The sequence below is a fragment of the Cottoperca gobio genome, chromosome 20, assembly GCF_900634415.1.
Source record: "Cottoperca gobio chromosome 20, fCotGob3.1, whole genome shotgun sequence".
In the NCBI taxonomy this organism is placed as follows: Eukaryota; Metazoa; Chordata; class Actinopteri; order Perciformes; family Bovichtidae; genus Cottoperca; species Cottoperca gobio.
In genome coordinates, this window is record NC_041374.1 from 5945651 (window position 1) to 5967910 (window position 22260).

Sequence of the window (22260 nt, forward strand, 5' to 3'; positions counted from 1 at the left end):
AAGTGAAACTGAGAATATTTGAAATCACCAGATCTGCTTTTATAGCTACATTCTCAGTGGGTTGTGTGATCTGAATATACTTGCCGTTTATAAATAGATGCAGTAATGTATGATAATGATTATGATTCAGGGGCCGTAAGGTGTTGAAATATATTACATCGCTTGTACGTGGTAACACAACTGTACCCAGTGCTCAGTGTTGTCGCATGTTGTTACATTGTGAAGTGTGAAGTTGAAAAAAAGTAACGCACTGAAAAACCCCTCTGCCTTTTTACAGATAAATATGTTAAATACAGTCTACGGAAGTATTTTCAGCACTAACAGCCACCAAGCGGGGTTTTTTTTTTTTTTTAAAGAGTCAAATTCTGGCCAGTATTGCACGCCGGTTTTCAACCAGTTCTGACACATCGGCCGCTGAACTCTGCCAACTCCATAGCAGGAATATTAGAACATCCACTCGTCAGGAGACCAGTCCAAGAACTCCCCGTCTCAGTAGAAGGCAGGGTTCGTGTGCTCGATGACGCAACGGCGACAGTGGCGTCTTACAAACCGCAGAGCCTCTGGCGACACCTCGCAGTCCTGCACGTTGAGAAGCTGCAGCTCGCAGCAGTTGGCTGCCAGAGCTTTGAGTCCTCTGCCTGTCACGCTCTCGCAGGCTCTGAGGCTCATTCGCCTAAGGCCTTGGCAGTACATAGCCAGCTGCTCCAGCCCGCTGTCCGACACAAGCGGGCACTTACCCACATCCAGGGACTTGAGTTTGGGACAGCTCCTGGCCAAGTGGCTCAAGCCGTGGTCTGTCAGCCCCTCGCAACCTCTGGCGTTCAAGTAACGCAGTCTTGGGGAGTAGCGAGCCACGTAGCGCATGCCTACATCAGTTATACGGGTGCAGTGGGCCACGCTCAGGTAGCGCAGGCAGCCCTCCAGGCGGGCGACTTCACGCAGGCCGAAATCCCCCACCAGGCGGCAGTCACTGAGACTAAGCTCCCTTATTGAAGGGCAGTGGAGAGCCAGGTGGCGCATGGCTTCGTCCGTCAGTCTGATGCAGCGGCGCAAATACAGATGCGTGAGGCGGGGGCAGTGGGAGGCGATAGTTCGCAAGCCCTCATCTTCGAGGGAAAAACAATCGGTCATGTCCAGGTAGTGAATGGAGATCTGCTGGCCGTGTAGAGGGGACAGCTGCAGTGAGGCCTCTTGGGTAAGGCTGATACACGTGACCTTGGAGCAGCCTGGAGGAAGAGGAAGCAGAGGTTTTTAGCTAAAAAAAACAAAGGATTTCTTAAAAGGATAAGAAAGGATTGTCGTAAAACACCCGTCATGAGTCCATGTGAACAATGAAACAGACTTCTAACATCTAAAAAGACCGTAACACACTTGATTTGTCTAATTCGCTAACTCGTACGGCTAAATCCTGATATTGAAGGAATCTCTTAGTGGCCATGTATGAACAGGAGGAATAATTACAGCCATCAACAACAGTTTTAATGTACATATGGGAATGTGAAAAGTGAACTTTCCCTTTAAAGACAATTTCCCTTTTGAAGCTCAATCATGAGTCACTTGGGGGCGCCAGAGTAAAACCTCCTGCATTTGGCTACATGCCTGCAACAAGGAGCATGACAATGTTTGAGTGCAAACAACTCCAAGAATACCCAAACTGTGGTCAATATTCAGGAAAAGAAATTCAATCAAAGGCAGGAAAAAAAACCTGATTTTCATTATTTTGTGCCTTTCAAATAAAAGCCACAAGTTTCTTGAAATGCTTTTTTCTTTTTTACAACAAAGGGCTTTCTTCCTGGTGCTAATGGTGGAGACATTGCCCTGCCACGAGAGTCCTGTCCAAGTCAATGTTATTTGTGTCACTTCCTTAATGAAAGCAGCAGACCGCTCTCCTTACTCACGTTGAGGTAAGTTTTGCTTTCAGCTAAAGAGAGCCTTTCTTCTCCCACATGGGAGCTTAAGGTTGGCAGAGCTTCTCCTGCTTCTCTAATGATTTTACCAGCTTTAGTGGAAATGACTGAGAGGGATTGAGGAGAGGAATACTTTGAGGTAAATCCACACATGTGTAGGGTAGCAGTAATAAAACTGAGCGATCGCAATCGCGGTAAGATGTTAGAGATTTCTTTTTACCTGAGAGGTTCAGGTGTTCCAGGCCGGGGCAGCGGGACACCACCTCAAACACAGCGTCGTTAGAGATGTTATAACAGCCAGCGACCTCCAGGCGACGGAGCTCGGGGCAGCACTGAGCCACCACGTGCAGCCCCCGGTCGGTGAGCCTTTTGCAGCCATTCGCCACCACCGTCTCCAGGGTCAGACACACGTTCGGGGTGTCCTGGCACAGCCGGTGGGTCAGCACCCTGATCGCACGGTCGGCGTGAAGCAGCTCCCCCGTTAGCCGCACGGTGCTCCACAGCCTCGGGTCCCACGCCAGGTTGTACCAGCGGCGGCATACTCGCGCGCAGCGGCACAGCTGATTGGTGGGGAGATGGGAGAAGACCTGCAGTAGGGCGAGGTCGGGTAGGAGGTCAACGAGGGCGTGGTGGTGGCTTTTTGACTGGCGGGAACGCGTGTGAGTGCCAGGTTGAGAGTGGACCACGGCGACGGTCTCAGCGGGGGCAGAAGAGGAGGAAGAGGAGTGTGTCTCATGGCCGTTACTGGAGAGGGCAGGTGAGGAGAGAGAGGAGGACTTGGATGGCAGGATAAGACCGGGGCTGGGAGTACTCAGAGTCCGAGTGCTGGAGTCTAGACCTGAATAAGAGGAGGACAAGATAGATGTGAAGAGAGAAAATGGAGGGACAGAGTCAGTGTCTGAAGCAATGTTTCATTTAGTTTAAAAAGAATTACCTGTAAAACTACACATTTCGTATGAAGCTACTGTATGTCTATGGAGGTTACAGTAACTACGTTTTTGATCGAGACCAGGTCCAACTGTTGGATTCTTGTTTTCACAAGTAGAGTAAAACATCTGAACTGTCTCTGGAGTCTACTTGACAAGTGTAAGTGCTGTGGTGTTTGAGCTAGACCTGGTACTCACGTGATCCGGACGATGAAATCACCGTCACGAGAAAAAAATGGTTAAACGGTTTCTACAAATCTGACAGTGGGTTTTAAACAAGCGTTTCCAAAAGGCTTTGACTGTAAGGTCTAACACTTTTCTTCTTCTACAACATTAAGTAGTGCATCGGACACTAACTTCACTAAAATCTCAGAATCGCAAGCTGCGGATTGGAAGCAAACTTTAACACCATCCTTCAATGTGAGGGGGGCCTGTACCAAAATCCACTTTAAAGAAACTTTAAATATTCATCAATGATGTTGAATCTATTCCAGGAATAACATGGCAATGAAAACTGTCATTTAACGTTTCGCTTTACTTCCCTTAAATCTGACTCATGCACTTTTCATTTCCCAGAATTACTTTTGACAACTAATAAAACAACGACTGTACTGTCATCTGTGGGTTTTATAGAGGTGGAGAGAGCAGCTAATGGTGATCCTGTTAGTAAGACCTAGAAGGAAAGAGTTTCCATGCATCTTAAAGGGGTACTCCAGCGATTCAGTATTGGATTTATATGAAGTCGGGGGAACGACATGAGACAGATTGAAAAAAAACAATTGTCATAATTGAAGCAGCAGAGGCTGAGATATCCAGACTTTTAGGGCAAAGTGACGCAATTGTATCCATATAGCACAGGGAAACTCAATGTGCTTTACATTAAAGTGCACAAAGTCACATACCATTTTAATAAAAAAATCTAGGCCCTAGTAGGGTCACGTTGCAAAAACATAGGGTCCTACACTTCCCATAATACAGCAACCTACAGCATCCTTTCCTTGCCTGGTAAATACCAACATCTGCTGAACTCCATGCACCCAGTTTGTAAAGCAGGCTTGTAGACTCCAAGCCCTAGCTGAGATAACCCTCAGGTTATTTTCTCAAGACTCATCAAAGCTCCCTTCAGAGCCACAGAAGACATTATACAGCTGTTTCCACAGACTGAGTTGTCTTCCCCTTAAAAGAGTACTCCACAGATTTAGCATTGCTTTTCTATAACATAAAAAGCATCAAAATCGATACAGCAGAACCAGAGATGCCGTCTTTTTGAGCCACTTTATACAGCTTTTTAAAATTTATTATAAAGTAGTACTTTGCAAGATCTGTAAACAAACTTTGATGTGTTGAATTGGGTGGAATGCCCCTTTTTAAAAACACAGCATATGTCGTGGCAGCATTGCATTCTGGACCTGTGAGGCCACCGTCTCTCTTCTTCTACTGTGATGAATTTCTTGCCATGTGACCCTTCGTTGTGACCCTTCATGTGACCCTTCGTTTTGAAGGACTTACACCACATCTTTACAGCTGCTGTTTTAGCTCACTTAAATTAATGTATTCCATCACATCCTTCACTGCATCTACGCTGGAAATGACAGTGTCACATTATATTTGCCAGTTATTTGTGGGAATAATAAAAAGGCTAAAAAGCTGGGTCAGGGTTCATCACGATGGTGTCATAGCCACACCGGCTTTTATCATCACTGAAGAGGAGTTTCCATGGATCTGGTTATCATGTTTTTGGATGTTTGGGGAAAAAATGTGTCAGATTTATCTTCCTAGCATTCGCACGGGGCCTCTTCATCAAATGAACTCTGTGGCTTCAAAGCGACCAGCTGACAGATTTGGAGCTGAGGGCTGACACTGTACGGTGAGCCCTGTGTAAACACGGAGGCCCCCCTGACAGATGTGCGCTGATTGCCGACACGTCTGAAGACGCAGCTGCGAGAAGCGGTGGCTGGATCCCATCACCGTGGCGTGAGACGGCGGAGCCCTACGCCTCGTAAGCCGGGGCGTCGGGATCTGACTCCCGGGGTCGACCCATCACACCGGGACACGGAGTGCTCTTCTCTGATGCTATCTGCGTCTCCTCATCACCTCTCCAACTCGTCCAATCTCGAGGAGCTCAGTTGGATTGATAGTCATCACTAAAAGCATTTCAAGTAGTCACGAGTATGATGTCACTTACAGCTGTCCAACTACAAGTCTGCAGGCTTCATAGGGCAACAAAAAAGAGGTGTTATCATCTTTCAAAATAAAGATAGTTCTGTTTGTTTCAGACTAATAGTTATGGGATGATCAGGGCGAGTCTAGAACTAGATCGGTAGATCAGTGTTGGATTAATCCGTGGTAACCTTTGTACTACCCACCATCCCCTATGATTCCCGTACATTAAACAAATATAACTGCATCAACATTTATTAACCTCCATTTCTAGCCGTGTAGATTGAACCGTGATTGAACCGTGTTGGTTGAAGGATGCTTCAGGACCAGGTCAGCTGGTTCTACACAGCATATGTCGGCATCTTCATGACAAATGGACCACATCCTGCCTGTCATGTGGATTTGTGTGCATGGACAGGCAGCTGGGCAGCGACACCGCCCTTACGATCCGTCCCGCAGATCAGTATTCCAGACCCTGGGCTCGGTCCGCCTCCCGCCGCCGCGCCTCTGATGACATCCACAGACCCGTCCTCTCGGGAGCATGTCCACCGTTTCACGGCTACTTTAAAACTCCTCATTCTTGTGAGTGGTCTGCCTATAGTTAGTTCAACTTTAGGATTATTTCCTTCAGGTCATCCAGTTTATCTTGGCTTGTTTATTGTTTTACCTTAATACAAAGGATTTAATGGTCTGAGGTCATTATAAACACCTCATCTATTTCAGATTTCACACACCTGTCCAAATATGTCATGACATTGGTGGTGCTGAGGGTTTTTTTTTATGTTTATTCAAGTGCACTGCAAATATTGTAAGATTCCTGAGTTAATACCGAGTGATTGTGGATTTATCCAACACGGCTGGAAACCACACACTATGCAACACAGAGCTATACAAACAAGAGGAAATCAGTCTATTTCTGCCACTTCAATTAAATATTTTCATTAAATAAAAACAATATTAGTGATATAAACTGAATTCAAGTTGTAATCCTGTGAAAGATCTGCAAAAGTGTCTCGACATCCGGGAGCATATTAGATTTTCCAGGCGTGACACAGACACGTTGCTTGAGTCATTCGTTTTGACGGATGCATTACTTTGTTGTCCAAGTCCGAGCTAATGCGATGGATTCCGCATGCAGGAGACAAACTCATCTGCCACTGGCTAAGAAGCAACTACCAAATTGAGTAATTACATGTGTCACTGATCAGAAGAGAGCTCCAAGCCCGGACAAACAAAGTGCTAATAATTAGATGACTTCCACCCCCCCCCCCCCCCTTTCCTTTCTCTCAGTCACACTTCCACACAGCTGGTGGGAAAAGTTAAATAAAGACAGCTTTGCAGTTGCTTGGTTGCGCTGGATTTTGGACATATCACCTGGGTCTCTTTAAGGACGCCCAGGTGTTATCTATCTATGTTTTTTTTGTTGAGTAAGGCATCTGTTTATCCAATCCCCATTGGCCATTAATGCTGCACACACAATAGGCATTGTTGAAAAAAATGATCTTATGATCAAAAAATTCACTTTCCTTTCGATTTCTTTCACTTTGTCACTTCTGGATATGCAGTCAATGTGTCCTTTTAGCATCTGGAAAACCTCTGCTAGTTTTTAAATGCTATGTAAGCCTTTTTTTCTATCTGATGGTTCTATTTACTATGATGCATTTGCAACAGACGTGTTCAAGTCAAATCTCTATAGTAAGCTATACAAAGCCAGTCATGCAGACGCAGGCTAAATGGAGGAATTAAGACATAAAAGGTATGAATGCAAACATTCATGCCAGGCATAAACCAGATGAAGCATATTATTGTAGCCAAATAAGAAGCAAAGGCATTTCATCAGGAGCAGAAAGTATACTATAATTCCTGAGGAACTTTACCTCTAATATTTCTACTAATATAGTTGTACTGTCTATAATGTAAAAAGTCAAAATAATAATGCAAAAATAATCAAACTTATCAACTTAAGTGTGAAGCAGAAAAGTTCTCTTGACCTTTGAAGTCAAGACAACTCAAGGTCCACTTACTGTACAAACTTTTTCCGAGAGCTTTCAACTGTAAGTGGCGCTTGACTTGTTACAGTCTGGTCTCACTCCCAGGGGGTCAAGTACGCTTGGGCAATGGGCGTTGGTATGAAGGCACCGTTAAGCAACTGTATGAGACGCACCAGGCTTTCAAGTAACTCCAATGTAAATCCATCCGCGTCATTATTAGATGTTCAGAGCAACGGAAGGAGTATTAAGAGTGCAAAAGTCCGCTTGTGGTATATGGGTCAAACAAACACAGGACTTTCACCCAGGGATCGGCATTTGTGTCCCGTGAGAATTGAGAGTTATTTTTACTGACGACGTTATGTCACGTGACGCTACGTCACTGAGTCACATGATGTTACGCCCGTAACAAACCATTTGCTTTTTTCTAAAACTAACAAACTAGTTGTGTCTAAACCCTAACCCTAATTGAGTAGTTTTGTTGCCTAAACTTAATTGAGTTGTCTTGTTGCCTAAACTTAATTGAGTTGTCTTGTTGCCTAAACTTAACTGAGTAGTTTTGTTGCCTAAACCTAACTGAGTAGTTTTGTTGCCTAAACCTAACTGAGTAGTTTTGTTGCTTAAACTTGACTGTGACGCTACAACCCTGAGTAACGCGCCACGATACTACGCAAATGGTGTCAGCGCCAAAATATGACAAGTAGGAATGAGATCATGTTGCTGTAATTTCCAAGGTCGAGAATAAACTTTACTCTCAAGTTATGAGCCAACAGACACGAGAAGTCCTAGAAGTGCTATGGATGAAAACATTGCATGTCAACAGATCTATCTCCATGTCAACTAAGCAAACTTAATCCACAAAATAAGACCATCTGAACTGAAAGCTCCAGAAAAAGCTAGTAAGCGGCCCTTGAGTTAGGATTTGCTGTAAATTATACCTGCAGCTCCAAACTCTAAGCATGAAAGAATAAACCGTGGAATCTGTATATGTTAACCAGTGCGGTGTCGTGTTTTATATCTCTGTATCACAGCAAACCTATCATTAACAGAACAAATACCATGCAGCTGTTAAAATGCTCTTCAAGGGACTGTAAGTGCAGATGGTGGAAGATTCAGCTTGGTTTAGGAAATCAGAAGAGAAACAGTGGAACATCTGGTCTTTACTCTGGACAAAGAACAACGATGCAGTGGTGAAATGAAAGAGAAAGTCATGCATTTTGAATGTGCATATAGCCACAGAGAGGCATAGTTGGCTGAAATCATTTGCCACTAATACCCAAATCTAAGCTGATCCACAGCAGTGCCGCAGCAGGATCCCATTAACATCAGCTTACTTCTGAGACACATCTGGATCGAGCTTTGATACCACAAGTTTAATGTACATCAATGGAAGTGATCACTGAAAAGACAAGATGCTTGCGTGATGAAGAGGCGCAGCTGCATGTTTGGAGTGATGTCGCCTTAATGACGAAGACCTTATGGCTTTAAAAAAGGAAAAAGTAACGGACAAAAACAGATTTTAAGGGAGTCATTCGAAGGCCTCTAAGAGAAAATAGGGGCAAGAGGAAAGAAGAGAGGGAAGATAAATTGGCAAAAGAGTCTGCAGACTTTAGCAGAGACAGAGACAAGTGCACAGGCAGGGTCAATTCAGACTTTGACGCAGTCTGCTCATAAACTAAAGCTATAGGGATTCTTCTCAGGATCTTACAGTGCTGTGAAGCTCTGCTAAGACCCTGTCTGGAGCTCGTAGGATTATTACCGCTGCATCTGGCATTACAGACCAACCATTACCTCAATGCCATTAGCCCTGTGACATGTTCCTGCTCTGCACCCTCTCCTCTGCCATGACCGTGACAGGGTGATGTGCCGCATGTGAGGGAATCAGAGATGTTTCTATTTTCTACTCATAGGTCAGGAAATCAAAGACAAATCAACACGAGGGGTTTAAAAAAGAAGCATCAGGTTATAGAGAAACAACCAGGCAGAAGGGATTTGACTGAAAGAGAATTGATTTATCAGCACTAAACGGTTACGCGATTTTTTTTAAAAGGGAAACATCCGACTGAGAGAAAGAACTCCTGGGATAAAAAACATCTGGATCTGTCTTGGGTTTTATTGAATACATGGAAGTTGATATTAACGTACAGTGTGGCGGCGGGGCTATCAGTAAAGCCTTCACTACAGGAAGGTCTTGCGTCACTGGACGACCTGACAGACAATAGGGCCTGCTGGTTCCTTTACAATGTGCACACTTGGACAGGAAACAGACTCCTTAGTTCCACACAGCCCCCATAACTCCATTACTTCTGGACTGCAGCTATTCTCACACTCACTCAGTCTCGGGATTCATTTTTTGAAGCATGTGCAGCAACAGATTCGCTACACATGCGCCAGGAACTATTACACTCTTTCCCCACATAACGCCACTAATTTCCTCAAGGGAGTTTTCCGACCTCTTATAGCCCTTCTGTCAGTTCAAAAGACACAAACGTCTCCACACTCTGCCCCTCGTCACTTTATAAATCCTCGGCTGAGGAGGACAGCAGACGCACAGATACCTTAAAGGCGCAATCTACTCAAAAGTCAGAAACGAGCATTTGCGTGCGTTTCTATTCATCACGGTGCACATTTTCCAGAATAGAGAGGACAGTTCAGACTAAACAAATCCCTGAAAATCAAGATGTCATCATTTTTTTTACAGGTTGTTAGATCAGGATGTCAAAGATGCAGGGAATCATGTGCATACAATGCCTTTCTGTACAGTTAATCCTTTTTGGCAGTGGCGTGTGAGTGAGGTGTGGAGTGACAGTCATGTTAAATGACTGAGGAGGGTAACGTTGGCGACACACAGCAAACAGCGGGAAGAACTACACTGCATCAGACAGGAATGGAAAAGCGTGCGCTGGCCTAAACGGTTGATTTGGTCGTGATGAGGAGCAAATGTAATGATCTCATGTGGTCGAAGCAACAGAACAAGGGAAGTGCCTGGAACTCTTGCGGTTTTAAACTCTTGACAGAAAAAGGGTTCACTTTAACTGCAGAAAGAGGTTGTTTTGTCTCAAATGGTAGACGTGCCTTTAGGGAGAGTGAAAACAAGTGCGTTACGAAACCTGTTTATCAGCTAAGTTTTGTTTTTGAAACACTATGCATGTTTGTGATCGTTTCTTCACTGTATATATTAATGTTTATATGCAGAATGAAGATGATATTGCACAGTCCTGGGAAGCCGGGACATTTTAGTCTCTCAAAATCTTTCACAAGAAGTATGTTGGCGATCCTTTCAGCAACCTTTTAATGTGGAAAAAAGCCACGTCAGGCAAGTTAAACGGCAAAAAACTGACAAATAAATCTTGAAAGTTTCCAATTACGCTTATTTGCTTTCTTGTCGAGAGTTAGATACGAACATTGATACCACTCTCTTCGGAGGATTTAGAGTCTCTGGTATATTTTTGCAACCAAGCATGTCTTAAAAAAAGAACTTTAGTTTAAACTTTCATTTACCGAACCAAGACCCTCTTCTAGAACACTGTCCAGAGAGAAACTTTCCCCTCATTCTTGTACCATTGCAGCCACAACTGACACTTTGCTGCGTACGTAATGAAACAAACCACAGAATGAAAAGAGCGAAAGGGGAAGGCCAATGTGTCAGTTCATCTGGTCGTACTGCCACATGAAAAGCCCAAAAGACCCAGGTGTATCACAGTAAAAACATCACTCGCGAGCCAAAAAATCTTACAGGAAGCAAAAGCGTGTGTTCTGGGCCATGTGGCGTCTTTCCCAACCCCTGTCAAACATGCTGCTCGTAGAAACTGAAAAATGTGACCCTGCTGAAAAAAAAAAAAAAAGGCATTTTAAACAACAGGGCCGGCGCTTCCTCCCCGAGACAGAGAATGAGAAGAGCGAGCTGTAATCAGAGAAGAGTTATGAGATCTGCTTCACCTCCTCCTCCTCTTCCATCTCCTTCGCTAAACTGCTTTCACTTGTTTTCTTTCACCGCCTTGTTCTGTGCTTCTTCGCTCAGATTTCCTGGCTCTGAGAGCGGTAGAAAAGAAGGGGGAGGAGCGAGGACAGCTGATGGAGAAAATCTGGGGGGAAAAAGCTTTGGCATTAGCCTCTATGTGTTCTCTCTGTACGTAGACAATTTCCAATGAGGATTATAAGTACTGCACTGATAGTTCTCATTGCAATTGCTATAGGCTTGTTGAAAAAGTCTTCAAATAACTGCAGGCTGCTGCTTTGTGTCCTAAGAAAGAAAAGGGACAGTGTTCTCTTCCACCAACACTGTCTCGCATTTAATGAGGACAAACTTCTCCAGGCTGCAAATTCCTCGGCATTAAAAAGAAAACAATCTACAACACAACTTCCTCTAACGCTTCATAAAATAGTCAATCACCTGCCAAACGTTTCTGTGCAGAAACAGATGCTTCTTCATCTACACATCTTTTGCTCGTGCGAGAAAGATTTGTCACACCTAGTTCAAAGTCTTCCCAGAATTGTTTGGCTTAAACGATAAAAAAAAAGGATTTTAATTTACAACAGAAATGGAAGACAACCAGTGAAATCTCCTTTCTGCAGTAAAACAAACTGTCCCAAAGGCAATGACACACGCAAACACCTCGCGGCAGCCTCTCGTACTTGGCTCGGCAAAAATCAACAGTGAAACCCTATATATCTGCTTTGGGTAAACAGCAGAACATGGGTCATCAGTGGGTGAGGTTAGTTTGCAGATGAAGTGTGAGGGATTTGTTGCTTTTGGGAGGGCAAAAATATTAACATGTTGGAGACAGGGGCTTTGTGGAGGGGCTGTTTAGACTGCACCGCTGAACCTCAAATGGGAATACTGTGAACTAAGACTGATCAAAGTGTGTATTGTTGTAACATTATTATATCAGAGTTTGTGATTCCATCATAATTCAGTCAAATAAAAAAGGTTTGTGTTAGCCAGAGTAAACAAAAACAAAGTGAAAACACCTGTGTGGGTGTGCAGAGCCTTTCATTTGCCAAAGTAAGTTAAAATTACTTTTTTGGCTAAGGTTAGAGGACCTTTCGTCATTACAAAAATAAACCTGCGATCACGGTCATGTTATGCATATGGGAGACGAGCAGTGTTTCCGTTAATTTAGACAAGTTCATTTATACAACAACAAGGCTTTGCATAAACAGTAAAAGCATTACTAAATAGTGCAAAAGAAACTTATTAAATGACATTTAAATACAACTTTAAACTCATTAAATATCCAAGAGAACAGAAATAAAAGCAAGCTAAAGTAGAATAAGGGTAAATATTATATCATTTTGGACTGATGGCGTCGTTCTTCATGGGGTGGGGTGGGGGAGGGGGGGTAAGTTTTTCTCAGCTCATGAGAAAGAGATACTTTTAGGAAAAAGTTCAATTTCAGTTTCCAGGTTTCAGATAACAGAATACAGAAGCAAAAAGCAGAGTGAGTGGAAAAGGGCTGGTTAAATATCTGCAGGGCTGATGAGGGGAAAGTGGGAACAGGTGAGCGAGCAGCTGTGTGGGTGGAAGGTCAGGTGACTGGGACTGGAGGGACATCTGGTGAACAGGTAGAGATTGGTCAATGAATAGGTTTTGAGGATGGTGGGAATGTGAGGCACACGCTGATGTTAGATTTCATTTTTGCCAAAGAAAAACATTTGAATGGAAACATAATTCATGCCAGATTAGGAGATCCCTCACCAGTCATTGCTTGCGGTCTCTCACAACCTGCTTGACATGCAAAAGTGAAATTGCAGTGTTTTTAAAAGTACTTTTTTAAAACTTTTTTTTACTTATAATTGTACTTTATGTATTGTGTTTTTATATTAAATCTTTATTATTGTTTTTCACTATATATACTCAGGTCTTCTTTCACAGGACAGTGAAGAGTTGCCTAATTAAATAAAGCTTACAATGGGCAGGATTTCTTTTACATTCATGCACTGAGGACATGGTATAAGGATGTAAAACATTTCTAACATGTTAATCTTTCTGTCAAGGACGTACGAAACATCTTGGTTTTCTTCCACTATGAGACAAATTTACGTCACAAATTGTCTGATTTTGCCTTAATAGGCCATAACTACATGTACAGCAAGGCTTTAATGACTTCATGCAAGGAACAGACACCTCCAAAGAAGAAGAAGAATCTAAATGGTACGCTGCTTTTGAAGAATTCCATGTAAATCATGTGTAATCTTTTACTACAGTGTTTTCATGGAAGGACAGAGTCAGCTTTTCCCCCGTCCCTGTTATCACAGCAGACGGAAAGGAAGTCGGCATGTTCATTGTTCCCACCATTCCTTGCTTCTCTGCTACCTTCCTGGTGCCATTATAAACGGGTGAAGGAGCTGACCCCGAAGCATGGCTGCTTTGACACGATCGACGCCCCCCGTGAGTCTGCGTTACATCTGAAGCTGATATAGGAGGATGATAACGGTGTTGGAGAGTTACGACACGCAGGTCGAACATCTCAGGGCGTTTGTCCGTTTAGCTCCCGCCATGTCTGAGCTACATTCCTAAGGTACCCTGAGTTGGGCTGTGCGAAAGCAAAGCCTTGAGGCCCAGACAGGGTCCCAGTGCAACCCCTGCTGGGAGATACTCAATTTCATCCCACAGGAAGGATTTACTGTCCACGACTGTGCCTTTCAGTCTGCGGCTAATAAGCAACTGGGTCAGACCGCCACAAGCCCGTCTAAATAATAAATGAAAACAGAGACACGTTGGAGAAACTTGCCAGATGACTGCTCGACTCGGGTTTGTGTTCAGGGGCAGAATGAGTCACATGCGATGTCCTACTCATATTAGGGCTATTCGATAATACCGTTCATTGAGTTTTAAGCATTTTGAGATGATTATCGCATCTTCAGAAGTTTTTTATTTGTAGATTTGACACACTCTTTCTCATTTTAATACACTCTGGGGATTTGCAGATACAACCTTACGTGGTCTGGTATGACCAGCAGCTTGTGTTGGATAATGTCAGGTCACTTTAGGTGAATATTGCTGTGTAACTGACTGTTCTCACTTTAACATTTGCCAATCTCACATAATTGTCACATGTAGCCACTGTGGCTGCCACTCAGCAGAAGTTATATCGCTGCTTTAAGTGGAATTGTATGGTTCAGTTGTACCAATATAATTTCCGTCTCTTTCACTGGGAACCAAAACATTATGTTGTTTTTTTTGTAAGTTAAAAACAGAAATGAAGTTGGCTATTCACGTACGAAACATTTATACATTAACCTGTTACTTGAGGAGAAAGTCCTTCATGGGGATAAGCCTTTGGCTCGTAGCATTTATTTTTCTTTCTTCTGCACTACGCCTCTATCGATATCAGATTGATGACAAAAGCGTACAAAACAAATCATGACACTAATGGAGGCTTGAAAGGGGATATTATCAAATGTGTATTATTAATATGATATGAATATTTCATGTTATCATATACCGATATAAAGCAACACCCCTATTCTACACAATTCATTTGAACTTAAGCATGAAAACATGTATACATGTACGTATATATAATGTTTTTAATGTTTTTCTTTTTTGCATGTGTCGCAAGAAAAATGTTGCTTCCTAACTAACTAACTAACTAACTAACTAACTAACTAACTAAGTGAATAAATATCTAACTGACTAAGCAGCATGGGGATACTTTGAAAGAACCTAATATGAATACTCCCCGTGTGTGGTGGGGGAACAGCCCGGACTGCTTCCTGATTAGTTTAGTGGACCACAGGACGAGGTGGGCATCTGCCACTGTGTGTGTGTGTGAGCGTGAATATGCATGCGTGTGTGTGTACATGCATGTGTGTCTTTTTAAGGAGGGGGGATTTGACTGTGGCCGTGGTGGTTCCAGACCATGTAATTACTCCCACTTAGCATGGAGGAAAAAAAAAATAAAATCAGTCATAACACAGGAGTAAAATTATGGTCGAGAAAGCCACTGTATATATTTCTATCTGTTACAGGTTGTTCTCCAAGTAGACGCATTCAGGACAATTATCAATCTCCCTGAAAAGAACTTTCAGTAGCTCCTCAATGGTCAGATCCAAGTGAGTCAGCATTTCCAGAGAAGAAGTCGAAAGAGCAATTTGCCTCGTCCTAATGCGCACCCACAGGACGCCACATCCAACTCTACATTCAGCGAGGTTAATCAGTGAATTAACCTCACTAAAACAAACTAATTGACACACATCTTGCGTGAAACCAAAAGCACGTCTGATGTCTCGTGAGGAGCCAGCCCCCGGTGCTTTGTTCTCTCAGAGAAACACCTTGAAATCTTCCACTGAGTGACAGCTACAAACACAGGCTGGAAGCTGCTATTTGTTTTCTTGTGGGCAGCTCCGAAACCACAAGAATACTACATTCATCATGCCAGAGCAAATTTAAGACGGGTGATGACAATGCATGAGAGGAACGGGGGGGGGGGGGGGGGGGGAGCAAAAGAGTCGGTGAGTCACCGGTGGTCAACTGAGAGAAAGAGAAACATAGCACAAAGAGAGAGAGCATAATGTATATAGTTTGATATGGTGTACGATCAAAATCAATGAGTACTTCACCGGGTTCTGAGATTTAGTTTTCACTGTCTGACTCACACTCTTTTAACATTTCCTGCCTAGTGGAAGTTTAACACACTCCCGAAACCTGTAAAGCACTGTGAGGTATGCTGTAAATGAGCTGTAGGATGCTATGTCATTTTACTGATGCAAAGCAATTAGTCTGCTATACTGAAATGCTTAAAGGCGCATTAATCAATATTTCTTTATATAAAGAATGGATTCAATTACTATGTGTAATGTGGAAGGAGTCGTTCTTATTATTATCCAACCCTGCATTTCTTCTGGGCTCTTTGAAGTGCTTTAGAGTCTTTCAGATCTTTGTTTTGGTTTTACAAGTGCGCAACTTTATTGCTTTAATTCACTCTCACGGCGCACAACGACCTCGGTTCCAGCAGGTAGCTCTTTTTAGAGAAGGAGCTCTGATAAACACACTATATGCTACGTGTTCAGCGGCAAACAAAGTGAGCAACTAGCTGGTGAACATTGTAGAACATTTAACAGCTGAAGAGCCGAATATTTCTTTAGGTATTGGTGGAGACCAAAACAGAGCCAAAAAGGAGAGGGAGACACAACTGCAATTGAAGGCTAATGATGCTCTGTGTCTGCAAAAAATAAGTTTGCTAACAAATTAGCTCTATTAACTTTATAAGATGATATGTCCATGTTGTGTTTTCAGCTTGTTGCACCCTGTGGAGTTTTCTTACACAGATGGAAAATAGAGAAACGTCTTTTTGAGTTGTCATTATGTACAATTACTTTGGTTTATTATCTTTACATTTGTGGATAGATTTTGCTCAAAAATGTTGCTTGGCAAGCCCGTTTATTATGAAAATAATTGCATTAATTCAAAAATGTTTTGGTTGAGACCAAGTGGTCTGAAATCTTTAATGAATAAATGTGTTTCATAACAAACTATGATTTCCTAGAGAGCTCAAATTCAATGTTTTTACAAGACATTGGGGATATATATATATATATATATATATATATATATATATATATATATATATATATATATATATATATATAGCACCTGGCATTGCAGCTATGACATTGAGATATTCTGTCCTATTTTTTTAAAACATAATTTTTATTTAAAATCTTTGCTTTGAGTGACATATTGTTAAATGTCTCAGAACTGCTGACAGGAGGCTTCAAAAGACATCTGTCAGCTGCGATGCATTTTCCAACCATTACAGTGAGCATACAGTTTACATTTTAAACACATACACTCCTGACAAAGAGGAGCGGTTCCCTACAGCCGGTCTGCCAGGGTTTGGAAGATTGCCTGTACAGGCATAAGGCTGGGGAGGCGAGAGGGAGCCAGAGAGCTGCATGGTAGAGGAGTAACAACAGAAGGTGAAGCTCTCTTTTCACCATTTTTTACTCCAGAAAGAATCCCTCTCACCCTCCTCTCTCGAAGCACACGTTCCTCCCTCCCTAGCAACGCTTTGAGCCTGATACGACCACAGTTTAGATAAGCATTCTTCCGCAGTGAGAAGCCAGAAGTGTGTTGTTTTTTTCCCCCGTCTTCTCAAACAAAGCCCAGAGAAATGCCTTTGGTTTTCTGATGGGAGCTGTGAGTTTGTTTTTCAGTTTAGGGTTATCCCAGGAACACGCAGGTTTCTCTCCAAAAATAGGCAGTACAGAGAGGGGATGAGGAGGAAAGAGAAGGGTGGGAGGAGGAGGAGGAGGAGGAGGAGGAGAAGAAGAAGGGAGGGGAGTTTGGTTAATGAGCACCAGATGCCTTACCTTCGGTGGTAGCCACATTCTTTGGAGCTTTGGTCGGTGTGTGATCTGTGCTCGAACTTATGTCAGAAGAGATGCTTGAGCTCCCTTTACCTGCAGGGGGAAAAGGGAAGAAAAACAAAACTGCTGGGACACAGTGTAGCAACTCTAAGATAACAAACAGTTATGATTCATTGGGGTTTTTTTTTACCGCACAGCCTTTGAAAAATCTTTTCAAAACACTTTTTATGTTGCAGATGAGATGTTTAATGCTGTATTTAATAAGGTAAGGAGGTATGAAGCCCATCACTCGTATGCTCCTCACTTTGGGAAGAATAGGTAGGCTTGGCACACGTTTGTTTTATATTTGGAAGAAGAATAAAGTCTCCTAAAAATCCTCCCTCAGCCTTCGCTTCCACGGGGGACGAGAGAGGAAAGATACGAGCAAGCACTCTAATGAGTGATTACAATAACATGCTTCTCAGGTCGTACAAGTCTGTACAACTGCCACATGAAAGCACTTTTGATTCAATTTACACAAATGTACAACTCCTCCTTCATGAGCTATCCTTGTGTTGTTGGATTTAGATTCCAATACAGTCCCACAACAGATAATCTTTGCTGCCAGGGTACATCAGGCTCCACTGCCATGGTGACTGCAGGCTGCCTGTGGAGTAGTTGTTTATGGCATTTCATTCCTCTGTCATAAATGCAGCTTTGTGGCTTTCCTGAGACTAAGTATGTGCCTTTCACCCAGCACGAAGAGGTATTCCCAAACAGTCACACCCACTTGCACATCAAGTGCAACCACCTAAACGGACTAGACAGTTCCCCGAATTAAGAAGAAAATAAAAAAAGCAACCTATGACGCCAGATTCGGCCGCACGACAGACACACGACCACACCGACACATATACGTTCCTTTTAAACCAGAGCAGCTCATATATGCTACGTTTTGGGGGTGACATCACCGAGCCGACACATCTGCTACGGCTTCTTCAGTCCCCCAGAAAGGGCCGAGCAACGCACGAAGAGCTCGCAGATGTCCACTTTTCTAATTCAGAGCAGAAAGCAAATATATCTTAATAATATTTAGCTGGTAACTGGATTCTTTTTCTCAGCATGAGGAACTCTGAGTCTGTGCAAGGCCGATTGTTTTCTGTCTTTCATGGAAAAACAACTTTTAGAAAAGCTCCTGCTTCCTGTCTTGTGCTTATATAATGTGTTGGTGGAGGGCTCGCTGCATAGCTGTGACCGGTGTGTAATTAATTGTGGAATCACACTTGAAAACAGATGTGGACAGACGGACTGCAGAGTTCTGCACTAAGATGCTGGTCTTAGACACTATAAAGATGCAGATAACATAAATATTATCAGATATTTCCTTTTGTGAAATGACTATAAACTTCAGCAAAAGCAATTTAATATATTTACATTCTGGGATTACGCTCGCTATATAGTAGTCTTCATTGTTAATGGCGGAGTTCCCTGTATTTATACCGCCCACCTATTCACGAGGGATTCAACAGAAACAGCTGTGTGCAGCATGACCAGGTCGCAAAAAACAAGCTAATTATTGACCGACTTCTTTGTTAAAACAACTAAACCTGCAATTATTAGTAAATTAGTTGTTTAGTCAATCGACAGAGGATGAACTTTTAACTATTTTGATAATCTATTAAGTGGTTAAATGCCAATATTCTCTTGTTCCAGCTTCTTCTTATGGCAATATTTGCTGGTTTCTTCAGTATTCTACTGTCGTAAAGTGAATATCTTTGGGTTTGGACTGTTGATCTGACGACTCCACTGGCGTCACCAAATCAACCAGGACTGAAACTTTACAGACTATAACTTTAAGGTGCAATGCTTCTTTTGTTTTTACGAAAAAGCTAACCAACTAGCTAACATGTTGAGTGTTGAGATACATGCTGTGTTATCATAACATGTGTATTAACCGCTATGAAACTGACGTATCCATGAATTTAAACCACAAACTTAAGCTTGCAGCGTCAGACTCAATCAAATCAATCCTTGTGAGCTCATAAAAGATGACGCGTTCAATTAGGGGATTGTTCGTACCAGTGCTTATACTTAGTTTGGTGTATAAGGCCTGTGTTTTATATTGTATACCAAAGAGGTTTAATCTTACCAAGTGCCAAACATCAGATCTTATTCTATCTTAGAATGAAGACCTTATGAATAACGACAGGTGACATGTGCAACAGGACTACACAATGCAGAGCCTACAGAGCATTTGTTCCCAGTTTAACTTAATGGGAGTAAGAAAAGAAGGTTTGGTATGGAATCACATCTGCGTTAGGATCTGTTCATGTACCTGAACAGGCTGGATTCCTGGGTGGAGCTGGTCCACTTTTTTTTTAACATCATGACATCTCCGCAGTTATTGACTTAGGACGAGAGCACACTGGAATGTTATTTATACAAACATTTCGGCTCTGGAGACAGAACTAATGTGTTCGATGGATTGCAGCCACAGATTTTTCCCTGAATAAGTAATGTTAGAGATTAGATGAAGAAAAGACAGCGGGAGAGAGAGAGAGAGAGAGAGAGAGGAGGTAGGAGATCATATGAATGATTATGTCTTGGTACAGACTGAATGAATACCTAAACATGCCTTAAGCAGTGAAGGTGGGTTTGACTCGCTAAGCTCTTTAATGCCATGTTTGGAGATGCTATCAATATTGTGGTATTAGAGTCTGTCTGCAGATATGGATTTTGTTATAATGTTGTTATAATATCACAAATTAATGCATTCCAGTTGGGTGAAACAATTCTCTGAATGCATCTGATAGTTGAGTTAGATGGACAGTGCCTGCCTGACCATCAGACCATCATTACTGATTAATTAATATTGACGTAATGAGACAAACAATTGTAGCTTTTTATTATTTTAATATTCCTTATCTTTAGTTATTTTCATTAATACACAAGAGAGGCAATCTGTGCTCGAGGGACAATATCAAAGTCTAAATACTTAATGAGAATATTAGCTATTAACTTTTTAGGAATACCTTTACGATAAAAAATATATCTAAGTAGGAGCTGTTTCCATAGTAGCTTTAACACATGTTTCATTACCATAGCTGTTATGTATCTTATCAGGGTGTCTTCTACATATTTCTTCTTAATATAGATCATATGGCAGTGACCAATATGCTCAAAATGGCTGCCAAATCAAACAGCAAATAGTTTAGAGGATTGTGGACAAAAATCTCTGGAATTGGCTCTTATGAAGACGAGAGTGACTAAGTGTCCACATGCCCAAACACTCGTATCCTTTGACCCACCTCCACCAAACCTGCAGGAATACACTCTTTAAAACACAAAGCATAAATTAAGCTACTTGGTGTTTGATGAACTGGTTGCCCTGCCAAGTCAGCTGTTTTTGACTGATTATGTGAGGTGATATTTGATATAAACTATCTAAAATATCACCTTTTCTACGAACTTAAATACTTGCATGTCCAATAATAAGTTATAGGACCGGTTACATCCTACATTTATATTATAGCAATATGTAACATTCATTGAAATGTTAGTTTGTAGTTCATTTCTGGAGAGTGGGTTAAAAAAGTGTTATTTAATTAAATGTTAAATGCTATACTGTACTGTTAGTGTTTAAAATATGCCCACCAGATGTCACTCTGTATCTACTGAAGAATATAAACGTTGCACATTACTTAAAAAGTAGGAAAAGTATGGCATTTAAGGTCAAACGTTGGTTTCAGCTTGGTATCAGGACATAGCTAGCCTCGCCATTTGAAGATGTTTGAATGGAGTTCGGCACACTTTCATCTCTACACAAAGACAGGAAACACTTACTGGGAGAAAATTAAAGATATAGAGGGGACATTTGTAGTTTTAAGCTAGCTCTGTAATGTCCAGGGACAAACTCAAGGAAGCTACAAACCCAAAGAAACCGCAACTTTGTTTCCAGTTTTACTTTACAGAAGAAACTATGACAGATAACGGTGACACAGTAGTGTATCGTTTCATTAAAAAAATTCAAATACAATGTGTTTTGAAGTAATAATAGCACTTACCCTCGCTTCCATACTGTTTTCCATTGTTCGCACCCATTTTAAAGAATACATAATCTATGCGCAAAACTCGGTGTATCAAAAGGAGTTAAATTCCAGAGAAACGGGCAGTCTTTGCGTAAAGATAGGCTAGACAGTGAGGGTTTTGTGTAGGGCCGCTAGCTCTGACTCCAAATAGTTAATCCAGATGTTGAGCAGAAGACGCCTCAGCATTATGCAAACCTAGAGTTCAGACTCGAGCTTCCAGACGGTCTATATCTGAACATCCACCGACAAAGAGCGGTGTTACACAACAACAAAAAAGTCCTGATTCGAGGAGTTCTCAGAAAAAAAAACTTTTGTGAAGTGCCCTAAATGGTAAGCAGCTGTTTATCAGGCGGAGTGCGGGCAATCATAGCGGCCAGACAACTTGGTGAGGACTCGCAGCTCTCCTCCTCTGGATCTGGATTTAAAGAGACCGCAGACCAGGGAGGGAGATGTGGATATTTAAAGAAAGATAAGCCAACGACAGACTGTGACTCAGACAGTGGTGCTGGGAGAAAGTACTCAGTTACAAGTAAAAGTGCTTCATTCAAATTACTTAAAAAGAAAAAGTGTTAACATCAGCATATACCAAAAGTAATAGCACTAAGGTATGCAGAATGGCTCATTTCAGAATAGCCTACCAATAGAGTTTTTATCTTAAGTACGTTACTATAGTAAATAAACTTAGTTACCCCCCCCCCACTGAATTAACACAATCATAGTCTATATTTAACATACGGAAACAGTCACAATCCCATTACATTATTTTCCCTTATCCCTCATTAATATTTAAGTATTATGTCATCACAGGTGTGATTTTAAGAGATTCACACTCAGCCAATTAGAATGGAGGACATATAATCTCTGAGGATATAGGCCTGCTGAAAGGAGAGAATGGTTT

The 22260-nt window shown here is 42.1% G+C and overlaps 1 protein-coding gene across 1 annotated transcript; it reads right to left on the bottom strand.

Moving 5' to 3' along the window:
* Positions 1 to 267: 267 nt before the first annotated feature.
* On the bottom strand, positions 268 to 21741 carry LOC115025239 (F-box/LRR-repeat protein 7-like). Its single transcript, XM_029457272.1, has 4 exons — positions 21339 to 21741; positions 17299 to 17388; positions 2128 to 2745; positions 268 to 1226 (listed from the first exon to the last, which is right to left on the bottom strand). The coding sequence occupies exons 1-4, from the start codon at positions 21373 to 21375 to the stop codon at positions 490 to 492; spliced, it is 1482 nt and encodes a 493-aa protein (XP_029313132.1). The 5' UTR covers positions 21376 to 21741; the 3' UTR covers positions 268 to 489.
* Between the last annotated feature and the right edge of the window lie 519 nt (positions 21742 to 22260).